The 24,066-nt window shown below is 35.8% G+C and overlaps 1 protein-coding gene across 1 annotated transcript; it reads right to left on the bottom strand.

Annotated features, from left to right (window-relative positions):
* Window positions 1-1,527: 1,527 nt before the first annotated feature.
* Window positions 1,528-16,176, bottom strand: LOC138701871 (15-hydroxyprostaglandin dehydrogenase [NAD(+)]-like). Its single transcript, XM_069829204.1, has 4 exons — window positions 15,970-16,176; window positions 11,958-12,273; window positions 6,073-6,481; window positions 1,528-1,905 (listed from the first exon to the last, which is right to left on the bottom strand). Exons 1-4 carry the CDS (start codon window positions 16,140-16,142, stop codon window positions 1,667-1,669), a joined length of 1,137 nt encoding a protein of 378 aa, XP_069685305.1. The 5' UTR covers window positions 16,143-16,176; the 3' UTR covers window positions 1,528-1,666.
* Between the last annotated feature and the right edge of the window lie 7,890 nt (window positions 16,177-24,066).

Below are 24,066 nucleotides of genomic sequence, written 5' to 3'. Positions count from 1 at the left end.
GTTTAGATACGTGGTAACAAATGCACAATCAACAGTGAACAGGTTCTATATCCACTAGATATATCTTTGGCAAAATAGCACAAGAAAAATTACACGTTGTTGTGTACTGGTTTGTTTCTTATACAGGTTGTTTTTGTGCATTTTGTGTTCACTGTTTTTACAATTAACTTGCATTATCAGCGTAGAAATGCTTCATGAATGCCAAAGATGCCTAAGGAAAACTGTAATATTACGGTTCATAAAACAATACACATAAATATAGATGTAAATTGTAAGAGTACATGTAAAGTAATTTAAAATGAATAAATATATCTTTAGCGTCTTTGTTTTGTGTTTTTAGTGCTTGACAGAAAAATTTGGCAAGAACAGTATCCACTTGCGTACCTAATCAGAAATGAAGAATTTTGTTAACTTCTTGGTCCTTTTTAACTTCACATTGATTTATTTTTACACCTAATATGAGTTTCCAATTCTCATTAGTAATTAGTACTTAATTTTTGCTTACAAATGAAGCACCTCCTTAGCCATTGACATGGCTCAGTCGGTTAGGGCGCTTGCCTGCCGATCCGAAGTTGCGTTTGGGTGCAGGTTCGAGCCCCGCTTGGACTGATTACCTAGTTGGGGTTTATCCGAGGTTTTCCCCAACCGTAAGGTGAATGCCAGATAATCTATGGCGAATCCTCGGCCTCATCTTGCCAAATACCATCTCGGTATCACCAATAACCTAGTAGTTGATACAGCGTCGTTAAATAACAAACTTAGAAAAAAGCACCTTCTTTCTTAAACATAGAAAGTAGAATCTCATAATCATATGGGCTGCTTGATCGCCAAATGGTTTAAGTTTTCAGAAGGTATTGTGTACATCAGTCATGTCAACATCAGCTCGCCATGAGTAAGTTACCTATCGTGAAAACAGTCCAGCTCGCATGAACCTGTACTCTTTCGCCACAAGAGGAGTGACTACCTGATTCCATCTCTCTCTCTCTCTCTCGTTATCCTGCCCCATTATACCATTTCAGGACAAGCCAACTTTTTCCATCTTAGGCACTCCCATTACCCCTGCCTCCCTCTCACATAACTCTCACTTTACTATCATCTATCGTAACTTTCCCCACATCAAAGTCTCAGGATGAATTTATAAATTACAAATTTCTATCGCAACACTGTTTCACTTATCTCTAGAACCAAGGAAAAATATCTGATCTTTTCTTGTTGTTAATAAACAAACATTATTTAAAACAGTCTTCCCTTATATTCATTATAACCTCACAACACACCCCCTAAAAGCTTCGTCCCTCTTGTCCCATGACTCCCGTTTCCCTCTCTTCAGCCTTGACGACACACCAGACACACATCAACGGAGACCGGCGCACGACAATATAGTTTATCAACCATTATGGCTAATAAATCAGCTTTCTTTCTTCTCAGTGTTAACTGCATAGCTTTGGGATATGATGCTAACATTTCATGTTCAGTCAACGGTAAATTAGTGCAAACCATCTGAATAGTACTATATTACTAATTTTTATTACTATAAATAAACAATTCAAGTATTTATACACTTTCATACAACAAAACATTGAACAGTGGACAAAAATGTTCAATTGGTAAGACAGTAAATCACAAAATATATATTGGATTTGTTTTAATAGTGACAAAATATAGGTCACTGATTTTTTTCCCCTTTCACCCTGTAGACATGTAGCTTGGAAAGGCGTGTGTAGGAAGAAGGATTTCGGCGTGTCTTTTGTATTCGAACAGGAGTACCGGTAGTGGTTGACTCAGTAGTGTCGTCGATCTTGAATGCAGTATAATCAGGTATTTCAGCTTGCAAGAGCTGGGAGTTTTCCACCACCCAAACTGAACCTGATGGTGCATAACGCACAAGATGAACTACTGCCTGTCCTGGAACATTTGTACATTATTAGTCTGGGTTGCAAGTAACAGTGAAATGCATTCCATAACCTCTCCTACTCAAATCCCATCCTCACTTTCCTGTGGTGCAACCTGTTTTTAATAAACGAGGCTCTAGGGACCGAGTTACAACGGTGTAACTACTGGTATTTCATAAAAAGGTTAAACGAGCGTTGAGCGACTTCCGCCGATTTTGGAATAGACACCGACGCACTTAGGTTAGGTTAGGTTAGTTTAGGCTTTTATTATCCCGTCAAGATGAAGGTGAAAGGGATTGAGTGTGATTTTTTGTTTTCTATGTTGGCAGTTCAAGTGCGTCGGTGTCTATTCCAAAATCGGCGGAAGTCGCTCAACGCTCGTTTCACCCATAAAAATAGAGAAAATGCCATTTTAGCAGGCTGTTCTGTTGTAGTATGCCTAAGTGTCCCCTAAGTGCTGAAGAGGTGATATGGTTGGTGGAGTTGTCTGGCAATCCTCCAGCTAGGCCATATGGACCCGACAACCAATGGTAGTTTGGGAGTTGCTTGTAGGTGATAGAAGCACCATAACGTAAAAATACTGTACTGGACTGGACTGCAGAAAATAGTGAAATACAGAGTCAAGTACTAGACTGTAAAGTAATTAAAATACATATAATACTCATAACTAAGAACATAGGTTTTCAAGACATCTGTAATATTTTTCTGCTTCTGCTTTGCAAAAAGTTATATCAAATCAATCAATCAACCAATCTCAATTCTTCCTTAACCGAATTAAATTCATGGACAGACATCATCTTTCTTTTTACCACTCTCGATTTGTTTTATAACATTAACTTTATCTTTCACATTTAAAACTTTTAAATCTTGCGTAAACTACTTTTAACACTTGAATATAAGTAATTCATTAACTAGTGGACTTACTCGTGTTGATTATGTAAGTCTGTGCGGCTTACAGCTGTTTCGGTGCATCATCACACCATCTTCAGAGCCTACTAGATCTCGGCGTCATCTCGAACTTCTCTGACTGTTATGTGGGTGCGTTTGACATAAATTCGGACATGGAAATCCTACACATACAACCCAAGAACCAAAAACTCAACACACTAGAACAATACGAAATATAGTCGACCTGGTTGGCAAGTTGGTATAGCGCTAGCCTTCTATGCCCAAGGTTGCGGGTTCGATCCCGGGCCAGGTCGATGGCATTTAAGTGTGCTTAAATGCGACAGGCTCATGTCAGTAGATTTACTGGCATGTAAAAGAACTCCTGCGGGACAAAATTCCGGCACATCCGGCGACGCTGATATAACCTCTGCAGTTGCGAGCGTCGTTATATAAAACATAACATTTTTTAACAATACGAAATATACAAACACACTAAAACACACCCTGATCAAATTCTCAACACACAGATCAATTTCAGTACACACACACTATTTGACTCCACTATTCAACTCCTTTCAACAATCAAACGCACCCACATAACAGGCAGAGAAGTTCGAGATGACGCCGAGATCTAGTAGGCTCTGAAGATGGTGTGATGATGCACCGAAACCGTTGTAAGCCTCACAGACTTACATAATTAACACGAGTAAGTCCACTAGTTAATCAATTACTTAAAACTTTTATTTTTTTTTCCTCCTTGCTCCATTGTACTGTATGTAACACCTGTTTGCGAACTGAATGTCTGAAGTTACAGTTTGAACTGAATGCCTGGGACTACTATTGTTTGTAAAGGGCTTTTGACATGGCAGAAAAAGTGTTACCCTACTCCATCCTCATTTTTTTTTAGAATTCCAGTTCTTGACCCATAAAATGCTTTTGTCATATCAAACTGAAAACAGTATTTCTCACTGATAGCATTACCGGCTACCTGCGAATTCCTCCCAATGACAATCTCTGTTCGATGTACGTAGGACATGAATTTTTAAAGAATTTGCACTGTTGCTAAATGCCGCTATAAACGAGCTGTTTATTAAAGGTGTATCATTATAAAATAATAAATCATTAAATTTGTTTAATACACATAAAAAATCGTACTTTCTTAATAACTGTTATTATAATGTCTAACCAGTTTAACATAAAATTTTATTTATTTTTTTATGGACATTGTTATTTTCGAGCCACCGGCGTAGCTCGGTCGGTTAAGACACTTGCCTGCCGATCCGGAGTTGCGCTCGGGCGCGAGTTCGATTCTCGCTTGGGCTGATTACCTGTCTGGGTTTTTCCCGAGGTTTTCCCCAACCGTAAGGCAAATGTCAGGTAATCTTTGGCGAATCCTCGGCCTCATCTCGCCAAATATCATCTCGCTATCACCAAATCCAACTACGCTAAATAACCTCATAGTTGATACAGCGTCGTTAAATAACCAAGTAAAATAAAAAAAAGTGATTTTCAGGTAAGTCACTTGTACTACATTAATACAATTAATTTGATAATTCGTCTAAACTTATCAAATTAAAAAATAATTAATTATATCATTAATTAAAAATATATATTGAGACAAGCACTTTCGCCTTACGGCATCTTCAGGTCTCTCATTAACATGACCTTGAACACATCACAACATATCTGGGACATAAAGCAGAAAGACATTTATGATCAAAACTATAGCAATTACTGGAAAATGCATAACACATTAAAACTTATGGCAAATGCATTAAAAACGTAAAATATTTCGTTAAAAGATGTCGTAAGGCGAATGTGCTTGTCTCAACATATATTTTTAATCAGTAACATAATTCATTGTTTTTTAATTTGATAAGTGTAGACGGACTAAACTAATTGTATTAGTGTAATAAAATTGTATATTCACTCGCTGCTTTTTAAGTGTTATCTTACCACTCCGACATATTTGTACTCGAAAACACAGGCCGTATGCTAAGTAGGCACAGAGTCATATGCGCCTGAGAACATATACTATCCGCCACGAAGGCAAGACAGAGAAGTTGCCTAAAAGGCACGGCAGCGGCAGGCAAAATTCGATTAATATTTTACTCAACTTGGGTATTATGCTGAATTTATTTGCGTGAAGTAGATTTCTGAATTTAATTATAATCTAATAAGAACTGTTTTCAGAACATGGCAGGAGAAATAATAGTTGGAAGAAGAATAAAGTGCATGCTACTGGAGCTAAATGACAGCTGTGAGCAGTATGGAATGAAAATAAATGGAAATAAAACGAAGAGCATGGTCATAGGAAGAAAAATACAGAAGAATTCTAAATGAGGCAGTAGAGCAAGTGGATAGCTTCAAATACTTGGGATGTACTATAAGCAGTAACATGAGCTGCTGCCAGGAAGTCAAAAGGAGGATAGCAATGGCCAAGGAAGCTTTTAATAGAAAAAGGAGCATCTGCGGACCTCTGGAAAATGAACTAAGAAAGAGACTAGTGAAGTGCTTTGTATGGAGTGTGGCATTGTATGGGACAGAAACATGGAAATTACGACGAAGTGAAGAGAAGCGAATAGAAGCATTTGAAATGTGGATATGGAGAAGATTGGAACGTGTGAAGAGGACATGCAGAATAAGAAATAAAGCTATGTTGGAAAGAGTGGGTGAAGAAAGAATGATACTGAAACTGATCAGGAAGAGGAAAAGGAATTGGTTGGGCCACTGGCTGAGAAGAAACTGCCTACTGAAGGATGCACTGGAAGGAATGGTGAACGGGAGAAGAGTTCGGGGTAGAAGATATGAGATCATAAATGACATTAAGATATATGGATTATATGAGGAAACGAAAAGAAAGGCAGAAAAGGAAAGATTAGAGAAAGCTGAGTTTGCAGTGAAAGACCTGCTCTTGGGCAGAACACTAAATGAATGAATCTCACTACAATTATTTATACCCCATTTGCATAATATGGATAAGTCAGCACTCGCCGAAATGAGTAACGGGTAAGCAGTGCATCCTAATATGCCCCGTCGTGCAGCAGAAAGAGGGAGAGAGCATACCCGCCAGCAGCCACGGATGCACCATAGTGCAGTCTCTTATCCGCGGGTAAGAGACGCTAGCCCGAGGGTGCACTGTGCAGATGACCGCTATTCTAAGTTGTTTGCAAGATTGACTATCCACTAGTAAATGGATGCTGGGATAAGGCTTAGCTTTATGTCACTAACATATATTCAATCAGAATTAGTAAGGAAAGAGTATACAATCATAGGTTCAACAGAATCATACCAACAGCAGCAGCATCCTGTACAGGAAGTGTGGAACATAATCTCTTCAACTCCGAATGCCAGTGGTTTTGCAGCTGCTGAGTCAGGCTAGCATAGAACTCATGTCCTTTTGTAAGACCGGGACATAGTGCTATAACACGAACACCTGCACAATTATAGTGCAGAGTATCGCCCAAGCTCCGGGAAAACCCAATTACAGCATGCATAGGTGAACAGAATGCAGGCATTTCTGGGATCGTGTCCAGTGCAAAAACATTAGCACTGTTTATCACAACACTGCCTCGCAAGTCCTTATTACGTTTCTTGTTCATGTATCGTTGTGCCAATAGTGTGCCACGTACAACAGACTTGACTTCTTGTATCCATGATCCGTCATGAAAGATGTCTGTATTGTTGAACAGAATGTCTACCTGTAATTTTATGATATGAACAAATCAGGATTACATAATTGAAATTAACACGAACATTACTAATTTTATGCAAGACATGTTATTACTTAATACTAAGGTTCGGATAAAGTAACTGTATCAGGATAGGCTGTATAGATCTATAGCAGGCCTGCACAAGGTTTGCGCTCTCCGAGACGGCTCACAGCTCATGAGCGGAATGCAGATATTAGCTGCGCTCTGTATAAGGGTGGACTGGAAGAAGGGGTGATCTCGTACAAAATATACACAAAAGGAAGTACTATTACGAGTGTTCATGAAATGAATTCCCGTTAAATGTTTGCAAAACTATCTTGGACTATTATTAATTAATTAATATTTATTTTACAGAAATAATAGAAATGCTATAGCTACTTAAATGTACAATATCATTTTGTTATATTTGTATTTATCAGTACATCAAAACGAGGTTTTATGCTGTTGGCAGCTGAAAGGAGCAGTACCGTCAACCGGGTATACTTTACACAAGGGGGGTAACTTTACACATTTCTTGAAAAAATGTTTAGATGGCAGCACATTAGAGATAATGTATAGCAACTCCGTGGAACTGATTCTGTGTGACAACAGCACATGTGTGTAGTAGTCTGAAGTGTGTGCCATTATTAAAGCTGTTATACACCATTGTTGCTGGTGAATTTCACGAGGCAAGTATTTTTATTCTTTTTTCTATGTGTAAAAACTTTGTGTTGTACTGAACAGTTCCGTTCATACATTCAATTGTGACTAGTATTGTATGAAATTATGAAGCTTTCGGACGCGGGAAATGACTGCCTGACCAGTTTTTCGTTGCGAGAGGGAAAACAAGAATGATAACCTAATGTACCTCTGAACGGGGCAACTTTACACAGATGTGAAGTGTTTATGGACACTAATTAAAAATAAAAACTCTTTTTAATATGATGTATAATGTCACTATTAATGGTGGTAGGATCGATTCCCGTCAAACAGACAAGGTCGTTACTTGTAGATTATTATTATCATTATTATTATTTTAAATAATCCGTGGCACGTCAGCTCTGAAGGATCAATGCCAGTTGAATCGTTTACTGCAACTAGTAGGTAGCAGTATAGTCATGTGGTTAGCATGACGCTATCCCTCAACCGTTGGACCGTCACCAGGTTCTGAAAAGACTTCCTACAGCACTTCCCCAGGAAAATGACAATGTAGCAGCACATTCATGAACAGCATATAACCATTTATTGTACTGTTATTACATTTCTTTACTTTTATATAAAATATTTCATTTTCAGGAATTTACCAATATATTTTGTTCCCACTGTGCTAACTGTAGTGGACTAATAAATTGCGAAACACATCATATTGTTCAAAAATATTTTACCTTTCCAATCCCAGTACTTGAAACAGTGCAATGTTGGACCATATTGAACAGAAACTCGATTATAAGGCAAAGTAAATATGTGTGTAAAGTAACCCCGTAAACGGGGCATCTTTACACACGTGATTATTTATTTACAAGTGTGTCATAATGCATATGTACAACCACTAGATTTTCAAATTTACTCAAATTAACCAGGAACATTCATATAAAAATTAATTTGTGTATCTAACTTGATAATCTTCAATTATTTTAACGAATAAGCAAAAAAAGTGTGTAAAGTAACCCCGGTTGACGGTAGCCTATTGATCGTAATGAAACATCCGTTACAGATCTGTCTGCCTTTATTAAAGTTGATTATAGAAAACAGTTGTTCACAAATATAAATGTTGAGCCAAACATAGCAATCATTTTCACAGCCAGCCTGTGTAGTCGTGGATATTATTGCTAATGTTTAGTCTTGTAAAACTCAACCAGGCTAGTAGTATTATTCAAACGATCTTTAGCCCTTAGGTCACATTGAAGATCAATAAGTTCGAGCTGTAAATCGTTAAATGTTATGTTCCGTCTTTTAGATTCCTCCATACTGTACTGTATCAGTAGGTAAGCAACGTGAAACCGTTACTGAGAATAGGCCTATACACTGCACTCCACTAGGTAGCTGAGTGGTCGTTTCCCCCTCCTCTACCTATAGCAAGTCTATGTCATTCTGACGTATCTTCCTCTCCATTTCGGCGAGCGGAAAACACAGCTCTCCCGCTCCGAAGGAACGCGCGCGCTCGTTGAGCGCTGTTTGTGCAGGTATGCTCTATAGTCTATAGGATAAGGCCTTGACTTGTTTCAGATTAAGTAAACACTACTCCCTTCCACTAGCTCTATCTGCTGGGAAGAGCGCTCCCCATCCCCTAGCAAAATCATCAGTGAATGGACAATACAGCCGATTGGAACTGAATATACGTCGTCAGTGCTGTCGGTTGGGGGACACGCGACAACTAGTTAATGTTTGTAAACAAAACGCACGGACCAAAGATGCCAATCCTGACAGGAATACTTTTTCCGAACCTTACTTATTACCATCACTGTCAATAGTAAACAGTAAAAAATTCTTCAGGTACCAGCATTCAAGCACTACAGTACAACACTAACGCAAGCACAAAGTAGGCCTATACCGAAAATTGCATTTTCCTTATGGTCGAACATTATGAAAATGTTACAAAAATTAATAAGAATGGAACCTGTTTTTAAACGAGTTACCAGCTTGTACTTATAAAGTTCATACCTATATATTACAATTACATTGCGGTAAGTGAGTAGCTGCATAGGCCTACTAACTGACAGTTATTTTCGAAGTGTATGTGAGTAGCACATTTACTTATATTCAGAATTAAATAGCTCGAGTAACAGAATTTTGATAAAAACTTCTATTTCAATACGTTTAAAGAGATATTCGCAAAAATCATACATTCATTTTATTCAGACCGTATATTCCGATACTTCTTATTTTCATGACTGTTAAAAACACATGCTAATAAATGTTTATGCCATTCTAGTATTACAAACAGGTAGTTACTACGTCCAATATCGTTCGTAATCTGCTTATTACAGCACGCGTGCCAATAAAAGCAATAACATATTCGCTATGACGTAATACCGGAACGCTTGCTCTCTCGCGCAAAGTAACAAGAAATGAAATGCAGGACAGAAAGTAACGTATCATTTATTTCCAATCTTTAATAATTTTGTATCACTTTTGTAATATCACATAAAATAGTTCTGTGATTCAAAGAAACTATATTAACAAAATAAAGAAACATTTGTAACATAACCTGCAAGGTCATCCATTTCTCTTTATTCGTGTGAATGCCAGACGCAACTAATCGATACGAACATATGAAGACTCTTGTCAGCTATGGATCTCGAATTTCTTTCATAATTTATTTCCTACAATTTATAATACTAAGATGCTATCGTTCGTGTGACAAATATTCACTCATGTCATAATCATCAAGATTATCCACTTGTTACATAAATAACTATTTTTCTACTAGTGCACAGTATTATAGAAAAATAACCACTAATCTTCTGATTGAATAAGAAACAATTGTAAGTGTACTATTTTTATTTAGTTAATTAGGAGCATTCAAGAAACCGAATGCGTATTTTGATACTTTTATATCTACTTGTGGATAAGACCTCTCCTTGGAAAGTTCTATTTTCCTACTTCAGGGTGTAAAGCGAGTCTTTACACGCGAGTTCCCTTTACCTGGCGAGTGTAGTAACCTGAAAGGGTAGAGTAGATAAAAAAAACCTACCCTATGTAAATGGTTACTTACTTAGAGGAAGAAAGGCTTTAACAGAAAACCTAATGTAGGAAGAAGTCTATAGGCGTGGAAAAACAAATCCCTGTTGGGAAATATACCCCAAAACAACATCCAAGTTCCTCCTAATGTGAAGGGTTGTGCGGGGGAGAATTACTCTGCCTATGTAAAAATTTCATTTGTAGTGCCCAAAATTACCCCTGAACAAATCGATAAAACGTTGCGCATTGGAATAGGCTTTGTGGCCTTAATCCTTCGATGACAATCTTGTACATTGGATAATACTCGAATTATTAATGCATTGTTTATATTTATATTTTGTATTGATATTTTAGTACAGTAATTAAATGTGTTAAAATTGAAAGTTTTTATATTTCACTGGCATTGTTCTATAGAAAAGAGAGGCAACTTTTCACATGTAAGATTTCATTATGTGTAAGGGAGTTTACACATGTAATACTGTATATATTTTTTTCAGTATGGAATTCAATATTTAAATCTGATTTATATGAGAAATTTACATCTTAACCTCTAAAAGTTTGCATCTTCTCTTTTCCATAGTCTTAGTTATGTATTCCCCCGCTCCCACCCTCCCTCCATAACAATAAGTTAAAATTTATTTCACATTTGAATGAGTTTTTTCTAGTCTTCTTTTCCGAATTTATATACAAGTTTACTCTATTTTACATTATAAATTATATTTAGGCTACTTGTTATCCTATATTGTCTAGGAATAAAGATAGATTTATACACTTAACTTATATCCATATAGCCTACATATCGTTAGTACGAATCACTACACGTAAGTTATATTGTTGTTTAGTCAACTGTCAGAAGACAGAATGGAATTTCACAAGTGACATCAATACGTCATCACTCATAAGATAACTAAGCCAGGAGATAATGGGGTAGGGTGGCCAGTTCCTTTGCCCTTCTATTGCATATATCGCTGACTAGTATTATATTTCATTAATTAGACTTAAGATGTACACAGACAATTGTTCTTCCTCTAACACACATCGTGAAGCGAGATATACTGTCTGATAATAAAAATAAATTACTGTGCTCCAACCACGAGAAAGTCTCTGCGGGATGAAAGGCAGCGGGGTAATGCCGTGAATGAATGTTGATGTCATAAGATGTCATAAGGTCACACACGTGGGTACTCGTATATCTATTGGCTCGCTCTCACAGCACAAACAATAACATTGATACACACATGTTTATACTACCCTAGTTACAAAATAAGATCACTGTTAATCTCCTGGTCTTTTAATCTCTCCATACAGGAAATAAATGCAGGAGAGCGCATGGTGTTTAAACTGACGTTATAACGATAATATTATCTATCTACTTCGCTCGAATAGATGACGCAATAGTAAGCACATTCCTTTCACGGTTGATCTCCTGGTTGGAGAACATTATTATTATTATTATTATTATTATTATTATTATTATTATTATTATTTACAAAATAAATAAATAAATGAGATTTTATATTTTTAATTTTATGAAGAAATAAATAAATAAATAATGAAATAATATTTTTTCGAGTTTTTTGTTTGAAAAAAAGAAATGGAATGTAAATTTTTTCATTTATTAAAAAAAACTACAAAAAAGAATATTAAAAATAGAATAGATAATAGATGTACTTATCAGCCAGAGCCTCAATCACAGATAATAAGTTGTATGTGATAGTTATTTGAATCAAATATTACATCAGTTAAATAAACAATTATAAAATATATTACTTTTAATAAACAATGTTATGCAAATAAAACAAACCTTCTGAAAACGTGCAATAGTTTCTTCAAAGAGATGAACATATGTTTTTGGATCACTCGCATCCCCACTGAAAAATAATGCTGCGCCACTTCCAAATTCAGAGCACAGCTTCTGCACAACACAGCGGCCTTCATTGTAATTTGAATCACACAAGACAACACGCGTTACACCTGCACTCACAAGTTCACGTGCGACGGCATAACCAATACTTGTAGAAGCTCCTGTGATTATGGCTATCTTTGAAGTAGGGTTCATCAGTAACTCTTCTTGTTGCGAAGTATATACGTTGGCACGCTGTTCAAATTTTGCGTTAATCCTTAATGGAACAAAGTAAAAACACATAGGTTACATATTACAACATGAGATGATCAACCACGTTTTAACTATGCTTTAGGAATAGTCATGAATATTTTCGAACATAGTTCTTCAAAACTTAATTTTCTTCATAAATGAATTAAAGAGAAAGAATAATTTCTTGATATGTTATTTATCTTTATTGTTTATTTTTAACAAGATCAAAGTTATTGGGGCGCTGTTATTAAAAAATCTTGTAACTCAAACAACATTTTTCAGTAAGAACAAGAATGGTAATGGAGCGTAAGCAGGTGCCTTCACAAAATACTATGATTACTAAAACCTCGCAATGATAATTTACCAGATTTGGTGTTAAGAGAATAAAGCATCAATAACTCGTGTGGATCCAAACATTAACTATACATTACTTTTGTATTAACGGACATGCTATCATTTCAATGTTAATGTTATGTTTTATTTAACGACGCTCGCAACTGCAGAGATTATATCAGCGTCGCCGGATGTGCCGGAATTTTGTCCCACAGGAGTTCTTTTACATGCCAGTAAATCTACTGACATGAGCCTATCGCATTTAAGCACACTTAAATGCCATCGACCTGGCCCGGGATCGAAACCGTAACCTTGTGCATAGAAGGCCAGCGCTATACCAACTCGCCAACCAGGTCGACGCTATCATTTCATTATACGTGGTTTTTTATTTTGTCATTTACGGGAATGTATTGTTCATTCTTTTATAATTGTTCGTAAACCATTAAGGAACCATATTTTGCAACGCTTTAAGCTCGAAACCTCGCTTTCAGTAGTAATTAGATTTACGAGGTTTTGGAATAACAGCAATTATATATAAATATAGAACTCGAAATAAACATCTATGAACAAACAAGTTATCTAATCATTTAGAAACACAAGTAGCTAACATCTTTTGATTATATATAAAATTAAGTAGGCCTATATGTTGTTTAGTCAACTATCCGAAGACAGGTTGGAACCTCGTGTCATCAATAAGGCATTACTCATGAGACAACTAAGCCAGAAGATAATGGAATAGGGTGGCCAGTTCCTTTCTCCCTCTTCGCTAACTAGTAACATATTTCACTAATCAGACTTAGGATGTATACAAAGAATTGTACTCTACACATTTATCGTCAAGTGAGATGTACTGTACTGTCTGCCAATAGATCTGCATATCAGCCAGAATCTCAATCAGAAGTAATGAAGTTTATAATGACTAACAAAATATTTAAGACACGCGATATGACCACATACAGTATGTTAAAGCGTGTATAAGTAAACTAAAAAAAAAAGTTTTTTTTTTTAAGAAGTTATGCATAAGCTAACATAGAAGGCAGATAATATGTGTTCTTTAAGACAATAGGCCTACGTACATGTAAGGAAGTCTGATACTAATAACATTAAAGAAAATAATAGAAACAGTTGAAATGTAAATACAACAGAAATAACAGGTAAAACAAAAAGAGGCTACGCGTTAATCAAGATTTCATAAGTCGAATATAAAATGCGACCAATAAATAAATACCGGTAGTTGTAGTAAGAAATACCGTATTTTCTCGAATACCCCGCGCCCTCAAATAAACGGCGCACCTCACTTTTTAAAGGCATAATAATAATAATAATAATAATAATAATAATAATAACAATAACAATAATAATAACAATAATATAAAACAAACAAGTTACAAAAATAAAACTTTCAACAAAATACTTCAATTAACAATACATCTTATCTTGTAACAGGACGTATTTCAAACCCATCTTATGCACATGCACTGCACGCATGTCAGCTGTTTTGCTTATCGGCAGTTTACACGATATCCTAAAACATTAATAGCATGCAACAGTCAATTACCTATCTCAATTTTATGTGATACTACGTGGTTTGTTATAATATTTATAATAAATACCTGTCATTGCTATTAACTTTATTCTGCGCTGTTTTTGTCATCATCGTCGTCGTCTTCACTCTCACTTTTCCATACACAATTGTCCTCTGTTCCATCCAGTTGATTGTACTGTAGATATTACACTTTCTGAAACTCTTTTCAACAATGTGTGTGTCCAATGCATCACGGATTCATCTATACTAATAATAAATCTGTAGCCGAAATTTTTCTGGTAATTTTCGATTTTCCAGAAATAATTGGTCCTAACATATATAATTAACTACCCTGAAACCGAAAATCGCTTTTTTGAAATTTTTGTTTGTATGTCTGTCTGTCTGTCTGTATGTTTGTTACCTTTTCACGCGATAATGGCTGAACGGATTTCGATGAAAATTGGAATATAAATTAAGTTCGTTGTAACTTAGATTTTAGGCTATATGGCATTCACAATACATTATTTAAAAGGGGGGTTATAAGGGGACCTGAATTAAATAAATCGAAATATCTCGCTTATTATTGATTTTTGTGAAAAATGTTACATAACAAAAGTTTCTTTAAAAATAATTTGCGATAAGTTTTATTCCTTAAAAAATTTTGATAGGACTGATATTTAATGAGATAAATGAGTTTTAAAATTAAAATTAAAATATAATATAATATAATATAATATAATATAATATAATATAATATAATATAATATAATATGTAATATTATATAATATAATTTAAGTTATTTGAAGGGTTCAGAACCATAGTGGGCCAAGCCCCATTTACTGAATACGTAGAAAACAAGTGTTAAAATTAAGTTATTACCATAATTCAATGGAAATCTATAACAAGTAAAATAAAATATACACATTAAATCTAAATGATGTCAATCTTCATTAAACTATGGTTGCATGTAATAAAAATTAGAAACATGTTAAAGGAATTGTCATTGCACCAAATGAGTGTCTCTGGACCAAAATGATCGCATTTTAATTATTTGGGTGCAATTTAAATTAAGTAACATATTAAACAATTTATCCTTCTATCAAACACGAATGTTCCCTGGATCAAATGTCCTATTTTAATTATGTAATTACTTTATATTTATTTCTAACGGGTGCAGCGGAGCGCACAGGTATGGCTAGTTGAAAATATAAGACGCACAAACTATACACGATCACACTTGAACCACAGTTCTCTATACTGTGCTTGAACTTGATTCTGACACATGTACTGCTAATCCAGACGCCATTTAACAATGTTAACAATTGAAATACCCGCGCGGGAAGATAATGGCATGCACTACCATCGCGGAGTTCCACGGAAGGAAAATCGGGCAATGTTGCCAACTCCATTTCGAATAAGCCGCGCACCCGTATTTTTTAATTGTATATTTCGGAAAGAAAAGTGTGCCGGGTATTCGAGAAAATACGGTATATGGGGTACTGACATCATAAGAATTAACGGAAAGATAATAAAAACATAGCATGTGATAGATAAACCATCAAAAGGGTGCAGAAGCATCTGCAGTACAAGAAAAAATTGAAAACTTTGTGGGTCCTATAGACTATAAAAATATTTTAAACTAAGCTTTAAATTTTGAAATGAAATGGGAAGAAGTCTATAGCACCATTAACACCATGTCACCCAACTGTGAATCCAAACAGTTAAATATTTTATTCTCTTTTTTTCTGCACAGACTGACTGATATTGTTACATCATTTAAACAGCTAAAGTTTAAATTTTTTATTATTTGCAGTAGAAGAAAATATCACATAAAGAACAGCTTTTTCGAGATTTTTACTTACCCACTATTGTTTATAGTTGAATATCTAAAATGTTCAAATTTCTCTTGTTTGTGTATTTTGCAGATTAATGGTGTCCAATGGATATTTCGCTGGTGTATCAAGTAGTTATAAGTATTATAATACAGGAAATTACACAATAGACCAAGCCATGGTTGCACTCTTTTATGGAACATGCAGACTCTGGCAGGAACTTTTTTTGCATTGACATCTTGCCTGTGGATATTGTAATTTGAATCAGTACAGTATTAATACAAGCAGTATAGAAGTAAAAAGGAAGTAGCAACGTGAAACTCCATTAATATTGCCTGCGTTTCGAACACAGCAATGCATATCAATGACAATGAGTGCAGTAACATGATATCTAACACAGTTTGCCACGTCAGATCTGAGCAAGGACCATTATGCTTTCAGATCACGAGAGAAATTTTTGTTGCTGTTCAGTCAACTGTCCAAAGACTGGTTGGAACCTCATAAGTGACACCAATAAGGCATCACTCATGAGGCAACTAAGCCAGGAGATAATGAGGTAGGGTGGCCAGTTCCTTTCCCCCTCCATTGCATATATGGCTGACTAGTAACATATTTCATTAACCAGAATTCAAATGCACACAAACAATTTATTGTTGTTCCTCAGACACATATCATCAAGTGAGATGTACTGAATTTAGTTTTTAAAGAAAAACAGCAGCACATCATTGGCTGCGTTCAGCCGGGACAGTGCTTATTCAGCTATTCATTTTTGCTGAGTTACAGCAGCTGTGAGATCCTGAACGACCATTGCAAAATGTCCGCTGTGTTTACAAAGAAACACACTGCTATTGTTCGAAAAAAATCGAAAAATCGAAGGAGAATTGGGAGGAAAATTTAAAAGGTACGCAAAACGCGTCCTTGCAAGGGGTTGGGGGCTGTACAAAACTAAATATGTGAGCTCCAAGCCTGTTGGCCACTAGTCTCACTCCGGGTTACGCTGCTCCCCTGAAGGAGCTCTAGAAAATTTTGAAGGGGAAGCCGAAATTGGACGTAACCTCTTAGGTACCACATACGCGAGGGGGGCTGAGATTGATCAATTGATCACGGAACGGGGCGAGGAGGAGTTGGCTGGTGTTTGCCGTTAGGATGGCAAGACGCCGTCATCTGTTGTTCGATGACAAACAGGTGAAGGCCGTCGGAAGAAGCGCCGTGAAATCTAAGCTGCAATTTGAGAGGTCTCTGTCCTTTCAATTTGCGACTTATTGAGTGACCTCGTATGTTTAATAGACTATTAATATTATCTGAACTAGGGCATACATAATTTATAATAAAGGTGGAGTATATATGGGGAAGGGCATATAGGTCCGTGGCCCATTTCTTTTAGGGCTCATCCCGACATTTGTCTTAGCGCCTTAGGAAAACCACGGAAAAACCTTAGGCAGGATGAACTGCTATTGTTCCGTCTACTCCGGAATATATACCATTGGTTGTTGCCTACCCCCTCCACTTTCGCTGGCTAGCAGCAGGCTTGCAGCGAAAAAAATTTTGTTACGAAAAATGGCGCCTGCTATTTCAGCGCTGTCAGCCAGCAAGGCGTTCAGTGCTGTCGCTATTTCAGCGCTGTCCCAGCTGAACGCAGCCATTAATTAAAACTACAGACAATTCAGTGATGATGATGATGAGACGTGATTTGCATGTAATATACATTGATCCACATTTTTCTCCATTTATAAAAATCATCATCTTGCAGAGTAACAAGTAACCAATGGATAACAACGACGTTATGTAAGTTAAATATAATAGTACAGAACGAGTTGTAAGTCACTCACAGCAACCAGACAATAACGCAGTCATTGCCACTGCGTAGAAAGTTGGTAATTTGCCATTCAAAGAACTTGTGGGGTGGGAGTGAACAGGGAATGGTATAAACGTCCTCATAAGATATGATGTATTGAGTGTTAGAATTGTCACAGGGGCCACTATTTCTTAATGTATTTAAGAAATTCTCTACAGAGTCGATTTTGACAGAATTCCTGAATTTTCCAGGGCCTTCCAGGATCAACTATTATCAGTTTAGGGGAACATTCGATGTCATAGATATACAGAGTGAATATTAAATGCTGTCTTCGAAGACCAGGGCATAATAAACCTTATCAAAACATGTATAAGTAAGATATAAACTAATACTCTATCTTGCAATTTTTCCCAAATGTGTAATAGTACAATTATTATTTCCATGGGAAAAGCTTCTGCATGCACGGGTTTAAGCTGAGGCCGACTCCCACATGTCCTCGTCAAACATCCCGCACTTCAAAATTGCAATTTTATCACTCCAAGCATCGCACATGTAGGTTTGCTATGATTTAGTTCGATGCTAGACAACGAGTGGGTCGCACAGCACAATTTGAAAACTGGCACCTTCTTGATCTACACAATGTAAATATCACGTGCTTACCTTACTTCACAATTTAAAACAGATATGTATTGTAACCAGTTTGAACTGGGACATTGCACAGAGAACTCACAGTACAATCTTTAAAACAAACCAGTCACAGATATTTTCTTCACAAGCCAAGAAATCCGACCATTTCAGGGACAGGTACATGTCGCACACATCACATCGTTGTTGTGTTCTTGACATTTAATTCCAATTACTACATTCTATGGATCAAAAGTAACTATTACCCCATTTGACTTTTGAATATTGCCTCTAATATCTCCTAACTATTCACCATATCATGATGGTTCCCATCTTGAATTTCATCGCCACAATATCCTCTACATATCACACTCCAGTCTTTGAAGACGGCATTTAGTATTCACCTTGAATATCAAAGACTCTTACGCCATACTATTATCTGCGATAATGCAGCCAGTCCCCTTATAGCAGGAAATGTTGGAAAAATACTTTTGTCAGTTTAGGCCAACCCTTGATGTCATACAGGATGAGTCCACACCTGTGGAGTAACGGTCAACGCGTCTGGCCGCGAAACCAGGTGGCCCGGGTTCGAATCCCGGTTGGGGCAAGTTACCTGGTTGAGGTTTTTTCCGGGGTTTTCCCTCAACCCAATACGAGCAAATGCTGGGTAACTTTCGGTGCTGGACCCCGGACTCATTTCACCGGCATTATCACCTTCATTTCATTCAGATGCTAAATAACCTAGCTGTTGATACAGCGTCGTAAAAAACCGAAAATGAAAAAAAATATACAGGATGAACCGTAAATATTATCATTAATTTTAGGGGGTTATTCTCTGAAATATTCCAAATAAAAAATTTAAATACAATTTTGCTTGTTTTGGTTCTTTATGAGCGAAAAATTGTTTTATATTAAATATTTCATAGCATGGTTTGGGAAAGTCATTGATTTAATTCCCAGTATGTTCAGTCAATTTAAGAGAGCTGTGTATTATGATAATAAATGATTGAAAGAATTTTAGTTTTGTCTTTTAAATGTTCAGAAATTTGATCTCAACAAATGTAACACTGTAAAATTCCTTTGCAAAACGAAAGTTACATTCATTTGGATCAAATTTCTGCACATTTCAAAGGCAAACTAAAATTCTTTCGATCATTTATTATCTTACACTATATGTAGAATGTTTTATTTTCGCTGGCAGAGTTAAATCCATAAGACCTTCTCTTCCACTCAACCATCCTTAATCAATACAATAGTGACATACATAATTAAATTATGAATATTTATAATACTGATACGGTACTCTAAAGATTCTACAGCAATAACCTTCGGTTAAATTTTGACCACTAGTGTATGTCTACTCAACTTGAGATGACACTATACGAAAAAGTAATAATTTATGAGTTAATATAATATGCAGTATACACATACAGAATTATAAACGGTCAAATTTTGCAAGTGAACGTTTAATTTGCATAATTTGTTAATAAACACGTGTGTGTGTGCGTGTGTGTACATATATGCTTCAACTCGAGACGTATAGATAACTAACAATGTATTACTTCTCACAAAATTGTTTTACGACTATGTCTAATAATAACGTACTGTGAATCTACTGTATTCCTTTTGGTTAAATTCACATGAGAGTAACTTGGAGTTTTTACAACACATTAGATACATCAAGAACATGATACTTGCAGTACCAATGCGTGAATTGTGGGTGAATCTATGTATGTCCACAAGATTTGCAATAATCATTTTAATGTAAGTCGCAGACGAAGTTATTTTTGTATACAAGCTTGAAAAATACAGAAGAATTCTATTTTTTTTTCCGATATAAACAGGTAATTTCTGAAACACGAACTATAACATGCAAATGAAAAATACGTTTCACATGTTCACATGATAAACTCACACTGTTTGTATGAATTACTGTAATTTACGGGATTTTAACAAACTCGCTGAATTCAACGCAACTTTTTCAATGTGCAGAATATTACCGAGAGACAGCACTCCATATCAAACATGTCCTAAGCATAGCACGCAATGCACATGCCTGAGGCGAGGTCGTGATATAACTGACGAGCATAAATTATCAATTACAATACATGATACAGTTCATTACACCTGGAAATTTCAATGATTACCAAAATGCTACTTGTAAATTTCCATTTGATAAAGATATTCTATTTCCATGGAGAAATATAAACAATGAGTTATTCCCAACAATATAATTATGTAAATTGTTCAATTTTGTTCATAAAAACCTCATCAAAAAATTTATATAAGGCGAAAAAACACAAAAGCATAACTCTCTCAAGCAACATTCTTTTGCAAGAGCAATATAATTAAACACTTAAACTATCTTCTCCTGAGTTGCTTATTAAAGCGTGAATGTAAAATGTAATATTGATATACTACGTAATATTTTTAAATTTTTTAACTTTTTTTTTTGTCGGATATATATCAAATTTCATAACGTTTTCATAATATTCTAGATATTAATGTTGTCATAGCTTATGTAACTTGTGTAATAATATTTACGACTGATTAGTTTTATACTGTATCTACTCCAATCTCATATTTAGGAAGCAAAACACTAGTTTGATTTTTATTCTTTTTTGAGCTATGTAAAATAGTTTCGACCAATGTATCCACGAAATATATCTTCTAAGTACTAATCTTTAAATACAATTATTACAGAACACTGACATCATCAACCAGCTGTGAAAAATAATCATATAAAATCATAGTCTGTTGCTGGAACTTAAACTGATATTACAACATAAATTTTTTAATTTAAGTAAAAAGTACGAGAGCAGTTCTTGAAAGAAGTGGAAAAGCAAAGAGGATACAGGAAAGCAAAATGTTTTTATTAATTTTCTCAATTTACCAACCTAATAGTGTCACAACAAGTGCCTTAAAAATTGTCACAAGATACCATTTCCTTTCTGGTTTATTGATTTTATTATAGGCCTACTGTAATATGTATATAATATATTATGTAAGTTACTTACTAACCCATGTGAGAGTGTTAAAATTTGTACTATAGTCGCGACACTGTTATTCGCGGCGTGACTCCTCCTCTTTGCTTATGTCTTAGGAAGTGAATGCTCTATAAAGTCTAGATAGGTAGTATCGTTCGCCCATTTTTGTTCTTTCGTTGCCGAGCTACCAGACGAGCAATCTATTTGCCACACCGTTAAACATTGTAATTCAGCAAATAATTGAGTGGCAAATAATGTCCTCGTGTGCTTTCTGCGAATGCCAACGAAAGAGCCAAAATGGCGGGCGATTATATTAAGTATTTATCGAGCCTTAGGAAATGCATAACGTCATCATCAGCGAATCACAAGACGCACATGTTTAAATGTAGCTGACCTGCAACGTGATTGGCTGCCGGAAATAAGAGCGACGGGACTACAGACCTACAAGTCTACTTGCAATAAGTTATCATTATTGTTATTTTCAGTTATTTTATATAACTGAAGTCTACATAATAGTTTATTGTGACCGTTGTTATTCTCAGTTACATTTTATGGTTTCAGTCTACAGTAGCGTGCAAATTAATCCGAACAACATAATTACTTATGCAAAAACACTCAAACGGGATAAAAAAAGGATCTAAGACATACTTCAGCAATCTATGTGGCCTCCCTTGTTCCTAATAACAGCTCTGAGACGATTTGGCATGGATTCCACTAATTTCCCACAAATATTCTTCATTTCTTCATCGCGAAACCATACACCAATGAGGGCAGAAATCATCTTCTCCTTTGTGGAACAATCCATTTTTTGCATTCTTCTTTTGCAAATTGACCACAAGTTCTCAATTGGGTTGATGTCGGGTGAGTTGCCTGGCCAGGGGAGTACCTGAATATTCTTCTTGTTGAAGAATTCTGTAGTTTTCGAGACGTATGGCATGGTGCCAGGTCTTGTTGGAACACACCTCTGACATCCGGAAATGATTTTTGCAGCTGGGGTACAATTCTGGTTTCCAGTAAGTGAATATATTTGTCAGAATTCATCATTCCCTTGATAGGTATTAATGCTCCAGGCCCTTCATGTGTAAAACAACCCCAAAACATTACTTTAGGGGGGTATTTGGGTGCTTGTTGAAGATGAGCTGCTGTTACTTTTTCGGATCCTTTCCGTATGTAAGAAACACGGTGGCTGTGGACCTCGAAATGAGACTCATCGGAAAAAAGTACATTCTTCCAGTCATTCACTGTCCAGTGTTGTTTTTTGCACATAACAGGGGTTAGCAGTTGCTTCTTAATAGGCTTACGAGCCCTTCGTCCAGCTTCCAAAAGCCTACGCCGCACTGTTGTGACATGAATATTCGCCCCAGTGGTAGCCATTAACTCGCGGGTTAAGTCGACAGCAGTTAGTCTAGGATTTAATTTACTTTTCCTGACAATTAAACGATCATCTGCAGGTGAAGTCTTCCTTTTCCGGCCACAGTTTCCTTTTTTCTGGGGTGTGATGGATCCAGTCTCCCTGTATCGTTTTATGATCAAATTAACAGTAGCCAAACCGATGTGACATTCTGCAGCAATTTGCCTCTGTGTCATAGAAGAATGCTCTGCTAATGTTATAATTTTAGACCGTTTTCGTGGAGTTGTATCCATTTGTGAAGACGACAGAATGTACACAGGATTGCAGTATTAAGTCTTCAACACAAATGAAATGCTTATAAGTACAAAACGACAGGCAAAATGTCACATATTATAAAAAAATAATGACAGACCTTCAACAATGGAATTACACGTACTACAGATGTCAATTAAAGCGGTATGAGCAGCTGTGAGGCCAACAATGACAGAAAATGTAAAAATATGTCGTGTTCGGATTAATTTGCACGCTACTGTATGTATAGTTCTAAGTAACTGTCGTTATTGCAAGTTATTTTGTATAATGATCAGTTTACATGCAGTTCATTGTAATCTTGGTTATGTTCAACTATTTTGTATAATTTCAGTCTATGTGCAGTTAATTGCAATCATCATAAGGAACAATGTTGAAAAAAAATTGGCACCAAAATTAACATAATTGCAACTGGTACAAAAGAGAGTTGTAGGCCTACTGGTAATTTTAGTTGATCAATTATTTTGTCATTCTATTTTTAAATTTGTAATTTTAACATTTTGACATTGACAGAAAATTCCATAAAAATAATTATATTAAACACTCTACTTCTATTTCTATTTCTTTATTAAAATATGGGTTAGTGGTCGGAGCTTCTGACTACAGTTCATGAGGTCCCAAATTCGATTCCCCGTTAGAAAACAGGAATTTTTCCTTAAAAGGGGAAAGTTCTTGTGTTCGGCCAAGGACTGAAAATTAGGTTAGGCTTAGGTTTAAAATCTCTCCTGACACTTCATAATCATCAGTGTAACTCTGCTGACAATTAACAACCTGGTGGCAATGAGAGGGGGGGAGGAATAATGAGGCTTCTCTACATATATAAGGTTGGTAATATTATTAACAATAATAATGTTCTTGATGATGATAATGATGATGATGATAATAATAGTAATAATAACAACACCACCACCTCCTAAGTTAGTGAATGGAGTAGGATGGGAAATGGAAGGAATAGGACACAGATAATTAACATATTTATGTAATTAAATTTTTTCAAAATATTTATTATTACTATTGTATCTTTTCTCCATTTCTTTTGGCAGAGTGAGTGTTGACAGTAT

The sequence above is a fragment of the Periplaneta americana genome, chromosome 6 (assembly GCF_040183065.1).
Source record: "Periplaneta americana isolate PAMFEO1 chromosome 6, P.americana_PAMFEO1_priV1, whole genome shotgun sequence".
NCBI classification, from domain to species: domain Eukaryota; kingdom Metazoa; phylum Arthropoda; class Insecta; order Blattodea; family Blattidae; genus Periplaneta; species Periplaneta americana.
This window is presented reverse-complemented; position numbering and strand designations above follow the sequence as displayed.

Bases quoted from the DNA above. Each gene is read 5' to 3' on its own strand.
- LOC138701871 (XM_069829204.1), bottom strand. From the start codon at position 16,142: ATGTTCCATAAAAGAGTGCAACCATGGCTTGGTCTATTGTGTAATTTC. The intron at 12,274-15,969 runs GTAAGTAAAAAT...TGTTCCATTAAG, and splicing joins TCAACTATAAACAATAGTGG to GATTAACGCAAAATTTGAAC. The intron at 6,482-11,957 runs GTTTGTTTTATT...ATAAAATTACAG, and splicing joins CTATTGCACGTTTTCAGAAG to GTAGACATTCTGTTCAACAA.